At 35.6% G+C, this 17,613-nt stretch overlaps 1 protein-coding gene across 4 annotated transcripts in view; it reads left to right on the forward strand.

Annotated features, from left to right (window-relative positions):
* LOC150081714 (protein strawberry notch homolog 1-like) overlaps positions 1 to 17,613 on the forward strand; it is a 374,252-nt gene that overhangs the window by 196,833 nt on the left and 159,806 nt on the right. For all 4 annotated transcript variants that reach the window (XM_090378820.1, XM_090378821.1, XM_090378819.1 and 1 more), the window contains exons 16-17: positions 3,737 to 3,897; positions 17,003 to 17,134. In XM_090378820.1, coding sequence (XP_090234946.1) covers positions 3,737 to 3,897; positions 17,003 to 17,134 — 293 coding nt within the window. The remainder of the gene's footprint in view (positions 1 to 3,736; positions 3,898 to 17,002; positions 17,135 to 17,613) is intronic.

The raw sequence follows: 17,613 nt of genomic DNA on the forward strand, positions 1-17,613 counted from the left end.
ATAATTCAACATTTTCATGTCAGGCTCAGAATTCTTAAAAATGCATTTGAAGCAAGAACTGTTATTCGAGACAGTAGGGAACAGAATGTTATGAATTTATTTAATGCATTGAAAACCATTTTGCCAACTTCTGTTGAATCAGAAAGGGCGTGTTCTCCAGTAGGTTTATTTATAACAAGTTAAGAACTCGTCTTAATGATAGAAATATCAATTGTTTGTTTTTTAAGAAACTATTTTAAAAATTTTGTTTGACTTTAAATATTTAAAATAAAAATAATCTTTTTTAATCTGCATTGTAATTAAAGGAATATAATATTTTAGCCTTTTATTTGTTCATTGTTGATGAATAGCTTATGAATTGTTTAATAAATAATAAATAGCTGCCACTAATGGTGAATACAATTCATATATTACAATGTATAAATGGTCATCTAGGCAAGTAATTGATTTTCCAAATTCTAAAAGGGGTTTCTTATCACCAAACAATAAAAAAATTGCCTTTCTCTTAATATACCACCATTTCCTGGATAACTTGTACATTGTGGCATTGAATTAAGAACAGTAGAGGAAGAAAGGAAATTTAGGTTCATGTTTCAATTAGCTAAAGTGAAATTTTCACTATTATAAGTAAATCTAGAACTAGGGGCCATAAATTAGTAGATTTAGATCTTGATTGTATGAAGTTTCCTTTCAGTCATAAAATTGTTAATTACTGGAATTAAGTTAGTTCCATGGGGTAGTTGATGCTGACAGCTCAGAAAATTCCAAGATCAGATGGATAGGCTTCTTTTCAATTTTGTATTAGCCATGTGGTGCAAGATAGTGCCATGTCCAGCCATTCTGTCATAAGAATAGATGGCAGACACAGGACTGCCTCTCATTGACTAATATAATATTTGAACAGCATGTTGCAGAGGTTATCTTTATCAAAGTACTTTAACTGAAAGGCCCTTGCTATTACTTAAGCAAATGCAATTTTTATGATATAATTAACGGATAAATCATCTTATTTTTAATTTTGCAAATCAGTGAAGCCAAGCAGAATACTGCTGTGAAATATATGATTTGTGGACTCTGTTAAATTCTAAAAAATAAATAATAAATATATAAATTTATGTATATTCTCTAGATGGCAGAGATCAGAAGAGTTTACAAATTCATCATGAATGTATACATATTGAATTATTAATGATGGCCAGATTTTCAGCACCACAGTCACAACTGGTATGCATTTTTTTGTAGCAGCCCTTGGTAACCTATACACTATGACAATCTATGGACTTGAACCCAAAACCCTCATCACCATCAGACTTGTGAGGATCCCTTGAATCTGCAGACAAGTCTGGGGGTGGGAGCATGGGTGGACTCTGTTCGTGCAGGTGCCACAAATGAATTACATAGCAAATAAAAGTTAAAAAGCATTCTGTGAGACCTTTTTTCTCTAGAATTTCTCAAGCTGAGATTTGAGTTAAGCATTTATGTATCAGACTACATATAGATGAATAGAACTTTAATTTTATTTTTTAAATCTACATACATTGAAACATGAAAGGAAAAATTTTGAAAGTGGATTAGAAATATTTCTATTCATCAATCACAATGTTTGATTATTGCATCAAGCAAAATATTTTATTTTGGGGTTCACTGGTAAAGCCAGAGATTGAAAAGAGGGGTCCAGGCCAAAAACATTTGCATGACACTGATTTAAGTAATCATATGGATTCGGCCCTGGTTCAGTGTTGATAGTTTTTAGACCTTGGGCATTGTGTACAGACTTTTGGTCAAAGCACTCTTTTGAGAATTAGACCCATCATCAGTTGGGATCAGAGTACCATGCATTCAACCTATGTTGGAATCAGTGGTTCTGTAAAAGGATCCATGTTGGTTCAGTTTCTACAGTACTATCCATTCTGTTTGAAATTTTTGTTTTTCTGTTTCCTTTTTCATTCTACGCTGGTTACACGCTCTTCCTTTCTTGTGTATTTACCTGATCCCTCTGTTATTTTTATTCTATTTTCCCCCTTAAAACTGCTCATATCTGTGTCACTTTGTCACATTTCTTTTTCACTTATTCATTTCATCTTCATTTCCTCTCCACCTGCCATAAAAAGCACAAGCTGCCCTTGTAAACCTATACCTGAAATGATAAAATGTACTGCTTCCATAGACAGTGCACTATGACAATCTAATTTTGTCTGTTTGTATATTTTAAGCCGACCGGGCTAGCCGGCTGGGTAAAGTGCCTGCCTGGCAACCCAAAGGTCGCGGGTTCGAATCCCGCCTCGGGCTTGGATCAAAGTACTGAAAAAACCTTGGGAGGTGCATTATGGCCACAGAAGCCGATGCGCCAACAACTACCAAAAAAAAAAAAAATTGTATATTTTAATCACTGCTTTATTTTAATATGATTTTAAATAAAGTTTTATTCAGTGTAGTTGGAGTTTGTGATATTCTATTTAATATGAATTTTTTTCAGTTGCCATATGCATTTTAGTACACTGATCTCTTGATTTACAAATACCACAAACACCTGAGAAGCAGTTCATAAATCAGAAGTTTTTAAATTAGCTGCAATTTTCCAATACATATAATGATATAATGAGAAGATGCCTGCCAAAAAGTTTTCCTCTTCTCATTTACATAATGGCTAATATCAGAATGGCCAAATAATGAAAGGACATAGAATTCCTCTTTAGGTGAGGAATTCTGTCTTTATGTACTTTTAGACATAAAGAGATTGATGTCATCAGTTTGGCTTTATGTAGATTGAAGAGCAAATAATGCATGAAAGTAAGCTTATGTAGCACCAGCAAGGGGAAGAAAAAAAAACTGTACAGTTCATCTATCCGTACCCTCCAGAATTTCTCTAGTTCTTGAATTTATTCAACCCATCCACTTCCACAGCAACAGATGGAAGCTTGTTCCAGCAATCAACCATCTTCTGGCTGAAGGCAAACTTATGCACATCTATCCTTAATCAACTTGAATTTATATACCCTCATGTGCATAGTCTCAGCAAGTGGAATAATGCCATTAGCATTTTTTCAGCCATTGGAATTAAGCTTTAATGCCCAAGTTTCCAGCCCCCACTATGTGGAGGCAGGAGCAATGTCAACTAGTGACCAAGCAAATGGAAAAAATAAAGAGTAGTATATTGCAAGGGAATGGCAGTGCATTGTAGTGGAACTTTGAAAGTTATTTAGAATCAGTTTACATTAAATTAATGAAATTTTCTGGGCTTTTTTTTTTTTTTTTTGTGTGTTAATGACAGGAGAAAGATAGGGAAACTTTTTTTCATTAGATGTGAGCTACACAGTTTCAGATAAAGATTTAGGATTGTCCCTGCTTGCCTTTTTCTCTCTCCCTCCACCCATGCACTGGTAGACTGATGTCTAATGCATTTTTGCATAATCATAAACTCCTCAACATTGATAAAATTATACTTGATTCAAATACTCTGTCTATTTCATATATTTGTGGAATTACTGAATTGTAATTTAAAACATACTTGTATAATGCCCACTCACTTCATCCCCCCCTCTCTGCGTGCATACACATAAATACAGATGACACCTACATATTTACTTTTTAATTTGTGTTTTGTATCAAAAATTTGATCAAGAAAATTTGTCCTTAATCCAGAGTTCTTTCTAGATGTAAACTGAAATACTCAAACTCTTCTTTCATTACACTTTTATCATTTTTATTTTACTGAATTTGTTTGATATATTTATAGATCCAGGATCTCCTAAGTTTCTTACTGTTGATATCGATGAAAGAACAGCTGCTATGAAAGAAGAGCTTCTACAAAAATTAGAAGAATTAGGTGATAAGCTTCCACCTAACACTTTAGATCAGCTTATAGATGACCTAGGAGGTCCAGAAAATGTTGCTGAAGTTAGTTAATTTTATAATCTGCAGTTTTTTTTTTTTTTTTGTATTAAAATGATGAAATATTTGTTCAAATATTTTTGGTTCATAGTTTTAGTGCTTTGACTCAGTGTAATCCATCTACTCAAATTAGTAGTAGTTGTAGTAGTGGCAAATAATGCAGGAAAGCAAGCTTATATACCTTCAACCGGGGGGGGGGGGGTGGACACTTCACACTTCACCTGTCCATACTTTCCAAGAATTTGCTATTTTTTCCCATTTCCACAACAACAGATGAAAGCCTGTTCCAACAATCAACAACCCACTGGCTGAAGGCAAACTTTCCCACATCTATCTAGCATCCATCCTTTCTCAACTTGAATTTGTGTCCCCTCATGCGTAGTCTCATCATGAGGGAGAATGCTTTTTTGGTTGTTCCTTTGCTGTTCTAGTCTGGGTATGATTGTCGTTTAAATACAATTTAATTGATTAATTTTTTTTTTTTTTTTTTTTTTTTATGTGAACCCCAAACACGAGAGGTGTTAGAACCTATAGTACTTAGTACCATGCTTGGGTTGGAGGTTGAGAAGACGAAAGAAGATATTTGTTGACATTGGACTTGAACTTCTGTAGATAGTAATTTTCAGGAAATACGTATGAAGGAAGGTTCTTCCAGAAAACGGCAGTTAAATGAATAAATGAGGAAGATGAAAAGTTGGTTCTGTGGGTTTGAAGTTGGACAGTAAATGGATGTTGGCAGCACGTGTTTGGACTGTTTTGAAAGAGAGAGTTGGAATTATAGAAGCCAATTCAGAAGAACAGTGCCCTTGGAAGTATCTGTAGAAGAGGCATGCCACTTCACCTGTCCATACTTTCCAAGAATTTGCTATTTTTTCCCATTTCCACAACAACAGATGAAAGCCTGTTCCAACAATCAACAACCCACTGGCTGAAGGCAAACTTTCCCACATCTATCTAGCATCCATCCTTTCTCAACTTGAATTTGTGTCCCCTCATGCGTAGTCTCATCATGAGGGAGAATGCTTTTTTGGTTGTTCCTTTGCTGTTCTAGTCTGGGTATGATTGTCGTTTAAATACAATTTAATTGATTAATTTTTTTTTTTTTTTTTTTTATGTGAACCCCAAACACGAGAGGTATTAGAACCTATAGTACTTAGTACCATGCTTGGGTTGGAGGTTGAGAAGACGAAAGAAGATATTTGTTGACATTGGACTTGAACTTCTGTAGATAGTAATTTTCAGGAAATACGTATGAAGGAAGGTTCTTCCAGAAAACGGCAGTTGAATGAATAAATGAGGAAGATGAAAAGTTGGTTCTGTGGGTTTGAAGTTGGACAGTAAATGGATGTTGGCAGCACGTGTTTGGACTGTTTTGAAAGAGAGAGTTGGAATTATAGAAGCCAATTCAGAAGAACAGTGCCCTTGGAAGTATCTGTAGAAGAGGCATGCAGCAAAAACAGTACGCCTATGAGAAAGCGAGTGGAGAGACTCGGTTAGAGATGAATCATTAATTAACCTAACTGCCCTCTTCTGAATGGAATCAAGAAGCCTCGAGAGGTTTGGGGGGCACCACCCCAGATGTGGGAACAATATTCCATGGCAGGGCGGATTTGCGATTTATACAGAGTGAACAGCTGTTTGGAAGAAAAGTAATGCCGAGAGCGAAAGAGAAAACCAAGTTTTTTAGATGCAGAGGAAGCAATATTTGTAATGTGCTTGTGCCAAGAGAGATTAGAAGTCAGGGTAATCCCCAAAAGATATATATCATTTTGCCTAGAAATCGGAGTGTCATTAAAGATAAGCATAGGAGCAGAAGAATCCTTTTTGCGAGATATAAGACAAGACTGAGTTTTAGAAGGGTTGAAATCAACTAAGTTGTCTTTGCCCCACTGGAGAATTACCTGAACATCGGTATTTAAGGAATTGATGGCAGATTTTCGAGAAGTTGAAGCTGATTGAGCAGGACAAGGTTTCTCAAAATGGAAAGTGGAATGCAATGTGCTATCATCGGCAAAACTATGGATAGGATTTCCAGTCAATGGAAGAAGGTAATTAATAATACAAGAGGAAAAGAGTGAGGGAAAGAACTGAACCTTGGGGGACACCGGAATTAGTGGAGAAGTTAGAAGACAGAGAGCCATCTACCATCACCCTCAGTGAGCGATCAAAGAGAAAACTGGATAACCAATTACTAAAAACAGTTGGCAAACCATAAGATGGAAGCTTGTTTAGAAGATCTTTATGCCAAACACGATCAAAAGCCTTTGAGATGTCAAGAACAACTATTTGTGTTTCACCAAACCTTTCCATTGAATTAGTCCATAAATGGATAACATAAGCCAGAATATCACCAGTGGATCGACACTGACGGAATCCATACTGGCGATCGTTGATCAAACGGAAGGTTTCTAGGTAGTATCAGAGTTGGCGGTTAATTGATTTCTCCATTACTTTAGAAAGAGTAGAAGTAATTGCAATGGGACGATAATTGGATGGGAGGGATTTGTCACACTTTTTAGGAACTGGCTGGGTATGAGCAAATTTCCAAGCAGAAGGAAAAACACCTTTGGAATAAGAAAGTGAAAAAAGGCGGCAGTGAATAGGAGTAAGTTCATGAGCACAGGTTTTGAGAACAAGTGGAGAAATACCATCAGGACCTGGAGCTTTCTTAGCAACAAGATTCATCAAAATCCTTCTGATATCCTTTTAACAGAAGACCACAGGAGGCATTGAATGGAGCGTGTTGGGAATGGTGGGAGATGTTTTACCAAGATCTCTAATACATGAGCTGGAAGAAAAATGGGATGCTAGCAGGTCAGCTTTATCCTTGGCTGAAGTGACAACAGAACCATCTGGTTTGGACAGAGGTGGGAGCAGAGATGGGCAAAAGTTGTGGCCAATAGCTTTGGCAAGAGACCAGAATGCTCGGCTACCATCAGGGCAAGAAGCAAGTTTTCTACTCTTAGCCAGTTCAAACTCAAGTATGGACTGATTAATAACTGCTTTACAATTGTTGCGAGTCTGGGTGCGAGGTTAGCCTGTGCGGACGTAGTTCCTTGAAGCTCTTGAAACAGAAGTTTTTCCTGATTTATTTTCTGATTTATTAGTTTAAATTGTCATATTAACTTATTTTCTAGAGTAGCTTTATATTCCTAGTTACGATACTTAGTTTAAAGTTTAACTTAGACAGAGAATTTGTAGATATTACTTAGTATCGGTAACGGTATCAAATCCACGTGTCACAAATTGAACGAGAGGTCTTTTTTTTAACCAAATTTAGTCGATTTATTAACCAATTGTTATATCAAATTATCTTCTATAAGTAGATTATAGATCTAGTCAGGATCCTTAGTTTATTCTAAATTGAGATAGCGAGATTTGGAAGCTAATCAATACTTACGAGTCCGTAGAAGTACCGTTCGAGAATTCCCGCCATTTTTACACGATAGCATAAGCTTAGTGTAGTATAGTGCATAATATAATATTGTCAATTAATCAGTAAATCTATTAATCTTGATAAACTTTATTGTCAATTAAATTGTATTTTTTACTCTATATATATATAACGACTTAATCGTAACAAATAATTAATACATAACTATAGTGGTACACGTGATACGGAAGTTGTATAAAGGGAACTCGTAGAAAACACTAGATACCGAAAAAAAAAATATATATATATAACATAACTGTTTTGAGATATAACTTAAGGATTTAATTTTTGTTTTGAAATTTTATTGAATTAAATTGGAATCATGACTCTGACCAGAGCAGCAAAGCAAAAGGCTCAAGCTAATGGGAGTGTTGTGGTTCAGGGGAGAACTGAGGGGGGGCAGTTGCCCTCTGAATCACAGTCTTTTAAAATGCACTGTTTGCTTGATGTTTGCGGAGCAGTCGGGTACGGGACATGATACTGCCAAGGGGGATGTCTTTGTGTGTGCACGATGTAAGGAGTGCAAGGAAATCAGGCGACAACTCAGCGTTGTTATGGGCCTTTATGAGAGCTTGAAGGGCAGGGTGGATGCCCTCAAAGGAAATAAATTGAGGGGCCCATCAAGCTCTCAGCTGCCCACATCAACGCCAGAGCTTGCACTTGGTCATCAGGCACCACAGAGGCAGCCCCCTAGGCAGAATGCGCTGGTCCCACAGGAACTAGTAGTTGTTGGTGACTCTATTGTCAGGGAAACGGGGAACATGCTTTGTAAAAAGGATAGGTGGAATAGGATCAGGGTATGTCTGCCAGGGGCAAAGGTTGATGACGTTGTAGAGCGGATATCATCTTTTAAGGGCACAAAAGGTGATATAGTTGTACACGTTGGCACTAATGATATTAAGAGTAGGAGACAAGCGGAATTAATTAGCAAGTACAGGTCAATGTTGAAAAAAAGCCGTGAATTAGGGTTGAATTTGAAAGTGTCTGCAATTCTGCCCAGACACGATAGGAGGGAGTATATGATGAGAGCCTTGTCGATCAATTCGGCCCTGGAGGGATTGTGCAAGGCTCAAGGGGTAGAATTTTTTTCAGCCTGGACTGTACTTGTTAACAGGAGAGATTGCTTCTACAGGGATGGGATACACTTAAATAGAAAGGGTGCAAGAATTTTTGCTGATGCTGTCGAGGCAGTGTTAGGTGGGTCGGAAAACTGCTAGTTGGGGGGGATACAAGGACTAATAGATTAACAGTAGCCACTGGCAGAGGTGGAAGTGATTCTTGCACTGCTTCTATTGAAATGAGCAGAAGCCTGAAAAACAAGATGCAGGATATTTCAGAGACTGCTGGGAGTCATTGCGGTACAAGTAAACACATGGGTTGTGTTAGGGTAGCTAAGAATAGAAACAGGTGCATGTATACCTGCGTGTACACCAATGCTAGGAGTTTGGTAAATAAATTTGATGAATTTGAGGTATTGCTCAAAACATCAAAGGCAGATATTGTTGGGATATCAGAGACGTGGTGTCACACAGATATAAGTAATGCGGAACTGGAATTTGGGGAATACAATGTGTATAGAAAGGATAGACAGGACAGGAGGGGAGGAGGGGTTATGCTATTAATTAAGAAACACACAAGGTCCAAGGAAGTGAAGTCAGTCGACATCGATGGAGAGGGCAGTGTCGAGTCAGTTTGGTGTGACATAAGCATAGGGAAATCAAAATTGAGAGTAGGAGTGTGCTATAGGCCTAATGACTCTGATGAGTATAATAAGATATTGTACAGGGAAATAGAGTGGGCCAGTAAATCAGAGAGTCTTATAATGGGAGATTTTAATTTCCCAGATATTGACTGGAATTGGTGGGTTGGTCACTTGCACACTAGCAAGGCTTTTGTGGATTTATTGGATGATTGTTTTCTACATCAGCATGTTCGTGAGGCAACAAGAGGGAGCAATACTCTTGATCTGATTATCAGTAGTGATTCTTCATGCATTAAGAATCTGCAGATAAATGAACCACTAGGTGGCAGTGATCACAGTGTGTTGAAGTGGGATTTACTCAAGGAGGTAACTACCATCAGAGGTAAAGGGAAGGGTTTTTGTTTTCGTAAAGGCGACTATGATGGTCTGAGACAGTATTTAAATTCTATACAGTGGGACCAACTGATGATGTTACCAACAGCGAACTCAAAATGGGAAGCATTCAAGGAACTAATCTTGGAGGCTACCAGGCTTTACATACCAACTAAGAAATATTGTTCAAGGTTTAGGCCTAAATGGTTGTCAGATGAACTAATGAGGCATGTGGCAGAGAAGAAAAATGCATGGGATACATACAAATTAATGGGTGACATGGAAGCCTATGATAGATATAAGTTGGTCTGTAACCAAGTCACAAAGGAGATTAGACAGGCAAAGGCAGACTACGAAAAATCCTTGGCAAAGGATGCAGAGAAAAACAGAAAAGAGTTCTTTACATATTTAAACTCGAGAAGGAAAGGGATGAATCAGATTGGTCCACTGGATATTGATGGTTCAACAGTTCATTGCACCTTGAAACAAAATTACATGTAGAATTAACCCCATATAGCAAAGTGTTAGTCTCTTTATAGCGAATTTTTAAAAAAATTAGTAAAAGCATTTTAAGATTTTCAAGCATTTACTGCTAAACAGTCGCTCAAATATACTGCCTCCTTCCCTCCGAAATTGCACATTAGCATCTGGAATTAAATAATCATCCTTTTAGTGAACACTTGTGGCCATTGACGCCCATAGGAAGGTCTTTATTTCATTTTTGTTACAGTCATTAAACCAAATGGGTTTTCTTTAAAGGGGTCGTAAACTTTACAATAAATAGGGTAGATTTGTAAATTAATGTTGGTTTAGGGGGAAACGAAATTCGCTGTGGTAAACTTGAGCATGCTATAGCGGCAATACATAGAACGCTGCCATAGTCGGTTTTTAGTAACGCCTACTGAGTGATATTCGCTTCTCACCTCAACTGTACCATTTTATTTTTTTTTTCTTAAAAGTAACATACAGCATACATTAACCATAAATTTTCTTTCGTGTATATATGAATGAAAGCAGAATAAAAGAAATTCACAAAGTCGTATATTTCTTCAAAGTGATTGATAGGAAAGGTCGATACTGTTGAATTGGCAAGCGAACGCCATTGAGTAGGCGGTACTAACAATTCACTATATGGCCAGCGCAGCGAAGTTTGCAGTGTATGTATCGGCAAGAGCTGCAGTCGAGTAATTTTTACAATTGCAGGAACAATGTCAAAAAGAAAGTAAGTATTAATGATAATGCAAAGATTGTTATGATATTGACCAGGGATTTAAGAAAAAAGATGTTACAGAGAAATGTGGTATACCTGCAAGCAGTTTATCTACGATTTAAAAAAATCGAGAATCGATTTTAAATGCAATTGAAGGAGGAGCAGACAAGAAACGAATTAAGTTGTGTATATACGAAGATGTTGATAAAGCTGTTTTAAAATGGGTGCAAATGATACGTGAATAGAATATACCAATATCAGGCCTAATAATTAAGCAACAAGCTCTGAAATTTGCTCAGTCCCTTGGAATTTCATTCTAAGTGCAAACTGTGCAAATACAGAATTTAATGCGAGCACTGGGTGGCTAGAGAAATTTAAGAAACGCCACAGAATTGTGGAAAAGGTTATTTGTGGAGAAAGTGTTAATGTAAGCGAAGAAGATTGCAACAGTTGGGGGAACAGTACCTTAAAGATTTTGGAAGAATATGAGCATAAGGATGTTTTTAATGCTCACAAAATGGGTTTATTCTTTTAAATGTTTACCGAATAGAATGCTTGCTTTTAAGGATGATAAATGTTTTGGCGAAAAAGAAAGCAAAGAATCACTGTGTGCTAGTTGGAGCAAATTGACTTTTAGATGACTTTCATCAACCGGTGAAATACCACCACTTTGCTTATTGGTGGCTTGAAGTGGTGAAATCCATGTTTAGTCTCTAGAGCAAAGTTCCCCCCCCCCCCCCATACTTCTCCTTCAACCCATGCGCGGTACTAAGTACTATAGGTTTTGATACCTTTCGTGTCTGGAGTTTTCATAAAAAAAAAAAAAAAATATTGACAGGATGTGAAAAATTAAGACTTTTAGTCATCGGAATATCAAAAAACCCAAGATGTTTTAGAGGCACAAAATCTTTGGAAGTTGACTACACCTTTAATAAAAAGGCATGGATGACAAGTGATATTTTTGAAGAATGGATATTAAAACTAGACAAGCGTATAACAAAAAAAATTAAAAAGGAAAACCGTGTTGGTAACTGACAACTGTCCGGCACACCCTGCCAAACTTAAAAGTGCGAAGTTGTTGTTTTTACCACCAAACATAATGTCAAAACTCTGCCAGTGGACCAAGGCATTATTAAAAATTTTAAATTTCATTATTGAAAGAGAATAATAATGAAGATTGTCAATGCGTTATCAGAAAATAGAAACTTGGAGGTTACAATTAAACTTAGAGATTGCATCTCTGAACTGGCAAAAGTTTGGACAAACGATGTCACTGAATACACTATTTAAAATTATTTTTTGAAAGCGGGATTTGCATTGAATACAGAAGTCGAACAATGACTGGACGAACAAGATGAACTGCCCCTTTCACAACTGAAAAACTATTGGACATTATTAGAATTGTCCGGAAACATCGAAAATGAAATAACACTGGATAGTTATGTTTATGTAGATCACAGCAGAACATTCAAATGAAGATGAAATAAGGTCGTGTCTAAGCAGTATTTCAAATAAGCTGCTGAACAGCTTATTTGAAATACTGCTTAGCCACGACCATGATCACTAAGAAATTAACGATGTGCTGAAGATGCATCAGAACAACTCGTATAAAAGCCAACTCACGAAGAAATGAGTAACGATTTTAAAATGGTTCGTATGGGTCTACAGTTTTGTGAAAATGTTCCTGATAATGTTTTAATGCTCTGAACAAGCGAGGTTTTTTTTTTTTTTTTTTTTTTTGAGAATCAGACAATTTTTTTAACTGTACTGTGCAAACGAAAATTACGAATTTTTTTAAATTTGTGATACTTACCAGCGAAAATTGTGTAAACGTGATTTAAATAAGTATGTTTTTGAAATAAAATACATTAAAAATAAATGTAAATTCGTTTTCATTTTCTAATTAGATAACAATTTCTAATAAAAAAGATTCTCTGTATAACGAAATTTCTCTATAATGAATTTTTTCGCTGGATTTATCAAATTCGTTATAGGGAAGTTCGACTGTATTTTGAAAATTTTTCGAAACACTGAAATCTTTGTTCCTGCTGTGAGTATATTCCGCTGCTGTAACTTAGAACTTAACAGTTCAGATTGTTTTTTCGGAAAATTTGTCTCAAACCAGATCATTCAACTCACCTTTTTTGATTAAATGTACCTCACTACGTGAACTTACTGTCTGATAGTCGACATCTTGTGAAATGGAGGCTTCCAGGGAATCCTCAACTTGAACTTGATCACTATTATCTTCCTCTATAACTGTTTCCTATAACTGTTATCCCAAGTTGAGGGGGGGGGGGGGCACTGGTACTGGCAAATAATGCGCTGTGTGGAACAGGCCAAATTGCAGAAGGTATATTTCGATATATTATAGCACGTTTCCTTTTTATAGACATACCAGGCATATTTGTCATACAGAAGTAGCAATCATTAATGTGGTTAGACGGTTCTCGCCAAACCATAGGGACTGCAAAAGGTAATACTTTGAGTTTGCCACATAACCACTTCCTATGGTTTGTCATACAGATAATACAACACTTGTGAGATGCCCAAGGTTTGTCTTGATAACCAATTTTACAAACAAAATAAAAATAATTCAAAAGTTTTGTAATGTTTTATATATTTTTCCTTTGAGTCCTTGGGGTATACTGTCCACAAACAACAAAAATTGTTTGGATAGACACACTTCCTATGTGTCTGCTTATTCATTGTAGCACTATATGAATTTCTGAAAGCACAAATTCAGTTTTGAACACTACAATATAAAAACAACACAAATTCAATTTTTATCACTGCACAGTATGGCAACTTACTAGTTCTACTTATGTGAAAACACTGAAAGGAAAAATATTTGAGAATCGGTAGGTAGAGCCGGAAATTATTTTACTGCTCCTGCAAGGGTTGCAGGCCACACCCTCCTACGCTCAAGGGGCTATTTATGTTTGGAGGATAAGTTTATAATCTTGAGAACATGTCAAACGTAACTCCCTCTATTTAATAACTGCGACGTGATGTGAAACTATCATGGTGATTTTCGAAATCTACGCATAAAAATTGGTTAAAAGCAGCATTTACATTCTTGGAGGTAAAAATCATGTTGGCTTATTGTTAAGGGCTTATTAAAAATAAATATGAATTATATGGTTTAGTTACCAAATTAATTTTAAGAAGGGTAAGTGTGACTTAATTTTAAAAGGAAATATTTCAGGCTTATGCTGTTAGCTTTGAATAATAATAATAATAATCACCTCTTACCTTTATTGCTACTAGGTTGGTGAGTCTTCAAAGCTATTTCAATCATGATTTTTGTATACCTGATGATTCATATAATGAATTCACTTTCATACTATTAAATTGTACACTTTACACTGGTAACATGGTGTGTGTTTTATCTGAGCAAGAAGTATTGACTGACCAACACTAGTAACCGGAAGGAAGATAAATGTCTTTTACTAGGAATCATTGAAACCCCAAAAAAATTTAAAAATTAAGTTTTATCGATGCCAATTTTAAGATTTATTACTAAAATTACTAAAAGACTGCAATATTGTTCATAATATTTGCACCCAATTCTTTTTGGCTTAATTAAATTAGCTAGTTAAAAATAAAGAAATATCTGACTGATTAATGCCTTTGTAATCACAACCAAAGTTAAGAAGAATCTAGGTCAAAAGGGCCTAAGCCCTTTTGACTGGTTTAACAAAATAACATTTGAATATTTTAAGGGCACAAAATGAATTATGCCCATTCTGCAGAACAAGAACTGTAAAAGTGGGAGTTGATTCCATGTTACTGCATCTGTATCTTCACAACAGTATGAGCTAGAATTATGCCTTTTTTTTACCATTAAAAAGAAATATTTTCTGATCACGTGGACCTAATTTTCTAAAAATAGCCAAAATTGGACCTGTTTATGTCCTTTGTACTGCCCTCGATAGATATAGCAGCATTCTCTTATTTTTCCTTGCAGTTGCATAAATTTATATCATTCTATATGTAGTGAAATAATTGCTTTTTCAGATTCAGAAGTTATGCCTGCTAATAGTAATCTGTGTGGTATGAGCTATTTGGAAGCAAAAGTGGAGTGGGCTAATCCACATTCCAGAATATTGTGAAGATTATTACGAGTCTCTATATGTAGGTTTATTATAAAAAATTGAGCCTAAAGATGTGAACAAGGCTCCAGGAGTTGATGGCATATGCTCAGTTATTTTGAGGGAGGCGGAAAGAGAGTGTATTAAACCATTAAGGTTAATTATGAGAGAATCTTTGGACTCAGGAGAAATTCACTTGGATTGTAGAAGTGCCACCATATGGCCAATTCATAAACATGGTTCTAAGGGTGAAGTGGATAAATACTGAAAAGTGCAGTATATGATCGTTTGGATATGAATGGAATTCTGAAGGAAACACAGCATGGTTTTGTAAAGGGAAATCATGTTTAACCAACCAGGTAAGTTATTTTGATTGTCACTCATGAGCTGGATGTAGGAAATAATTTTTGCATTGTTTACTTAGATTTCAGAAAAACATTTGACTTGGTACTGCATGAGAGATTGCTCTATAAGCTGGAACGCATTGGAATCACAGGAAAAATACTTAGATTTGTCACAGGGTGGCTGCAAGGGTGGCAGAGGGTTGTGATTAATGGTTACTCTTCAGATTGGGCCTGTGTAAGAAGTGGGATTCCCTAAGGATTGGTACTGTTTCAGAATAATTTCCGTATAGGAAAAGTACCATGAGCCTTACACTGAAGGAGAGGATTGTAGTAAAGTGGTATACAAGATATAAAAACTGGTGTACAGCTGCAAAAGCTGTATACCAGTTCAAGAAGTTTTTTGGATATAAACCACCCACAATAAAGACCTTGAAGCAAATTGTGAAGAAGTTTGATAGAGTGGAAATGATACAATATTCCAAAACCTGGTAAACTGTGTATCTCAAAGACATCTGCCAGTTTGAAATTTGTAAAAGAGGGTATCAAAAGGAATCTGAAAAATATTTCAAAGAAAGTGACGTTTGGAACTTGAATACAAGATTTACCATACCATGTTGCTACAAAGTTTGAATGAGGATGACCCAGATAGAAGATTGGAGTTTGCTGAACAGGTTTTGGCCATAAGTGTTACAAACCCCAGATATTGTTAATGTTTTTAGGACTGATGATCTGTTTTTTTTTTGTTGTTGTTGTTGTTGTTGTTGGCACATTGGCTTCTGTATCCATAATGCACCTCCCAAAGTTTTTGCATTTTACTGTGATCCAAGCCCGAGATGGGATTCGAACCTGCGACCTTTGGATTGCCAGGCAGGCACTTTACCCGCCTGATGATTGTTTTGATGGAAATGGAATTCTGAAGGAAACACAGAATGGTATTCACATTTAAACTAAATAGAACTGTTAATATCCATAACTGTTTATTACTCCCTTAACAATGCCATTCCTTCTTTAATAAGGATTTAAATATTCTTGGCTTGAATTTGTATTTGTATATGCATCTTTTTTCTTTGAAGGAATCATGACAAGAGAAAGCTACTTGAGATTGCTGAAAGACAAAATCATTTCTTTAATGTAGTCCAATATCAGTTTTTATCATTGCTTTTTTATGTGGGATGAAGCACCAGCTCACTATATAAAAAATTGGCTGTGAATTCGTAGACAAAAACTTCTTAGTTCAATGGATCAAATAGTTAGGGTTTTTTTTTTTTTTTTTTTAGTTTATATCCTTTTTGATTGCTTGGCTGTAAATAACAAAATTATTTTAAATATTTATATTTAAAATAATGTTACTAAAATTGTTATTTACAGCCAGTCATGTTTTATTACTTATGGATCACCTCTATATATGATAATGATGTAAGATGTAGTGGTATTAGCATTAGCATTAGTAGAGGCATTTGATGCAAGAAAGCAAGCTTATGCAGCATCAGCCAAAAAAAAAAAAAAAAAAAAAAAAAAAAGTAACATAAAAAAATAAAAATAACCACTTCCACTTCACCCCTCTGTTCGTTCGAAATACCTGTCCAGCTGAGCCTTAAACTTATTTAGGCTATCAACTTCCAGTTTGGTAGTACAGTTTCTGATTAGAAATTGTTTTAAAAGTCTGTTTTTTTTGTTTTTTTTTTTAAGTAAATGCTAAAATAATTAAAATTAATAAATCTCATTTATAAATCAGTGAAATTGGTCAGAAATTAGCAGGGTGTCCATAAAAATAAAGACAAGAGTGTAAATTATAGGTCTGAATCCACTGTGATAGTGGGTTAGACTTCTCATGAAACTGAGAGCTACCTTTATACGATAAAATATCTAAACAGTATAAAGTATATAAATTTATGTTGTTATACACAGCTGAATTTGTCTTTTGGTTTCAATAAAAATATAAATATTTTATTGTAGATGACAGGCAGAAAGGGTAGAGTTGTAAGTACAGATGAAGGGACAGTAAGATATGAATCAAGATCAGAATATGATGTATCATTGGAAACACTAAATATTACAGAAAAGCAAAGGTTCATGGATGGAGAAAAGGTATGTTCAACCTTTAATTTATTTGTGTGCTATATTCATTGCCATTTCATGTGAGAATGTAAATATATGGTAAACTTTTTAAAAATAGATCAAAAAGAAAGTTTTTTTTTAGTCTTCCTCTAGGTATATTATCATCTCATTCATTTCCTTTGGATAATAGTTTCCCAAACTGTTTTGCTCATGGATCCCCTTTTGGCTTCGAAAAATATCTGCAGATCCTCGCAGCATTACTCATGTTTACTTGTCATAAAACTGTGAAGAATGTTGTTATAGGGTGTCTGGATCAGGCATGTCCCTAGGCAGAAATGTATTCGGTTCCCCTGTGCCCTGCTTACCTGGCTTACTGTAATCTGCCAGCCCTGGTCCAAATTATAGGTATCTAAAATTAAAATCTCAGAACTGATTTATTATATGTTCACAATCTACCTTTTTCAGACTGACACAAAAAAAAAAATAACTGAATAATAAATTCACTATTT

This window comes from Mastigoproctus giganteus, chromosome 8 (genome assembly GCF_048544385.1).
Source record: "Mastigoproctus giganteus isolate SK-2022 chromosome 8, ASM4854438v1, whole genome shotgun sequence".
Taxonomy (NCBI): Eukaryota; Metazoa; Arthropoda; class Arachnida; order Uropygi; family Thelyphonidae; genus Mastigoproctus; species Mastigoproctus giganteus.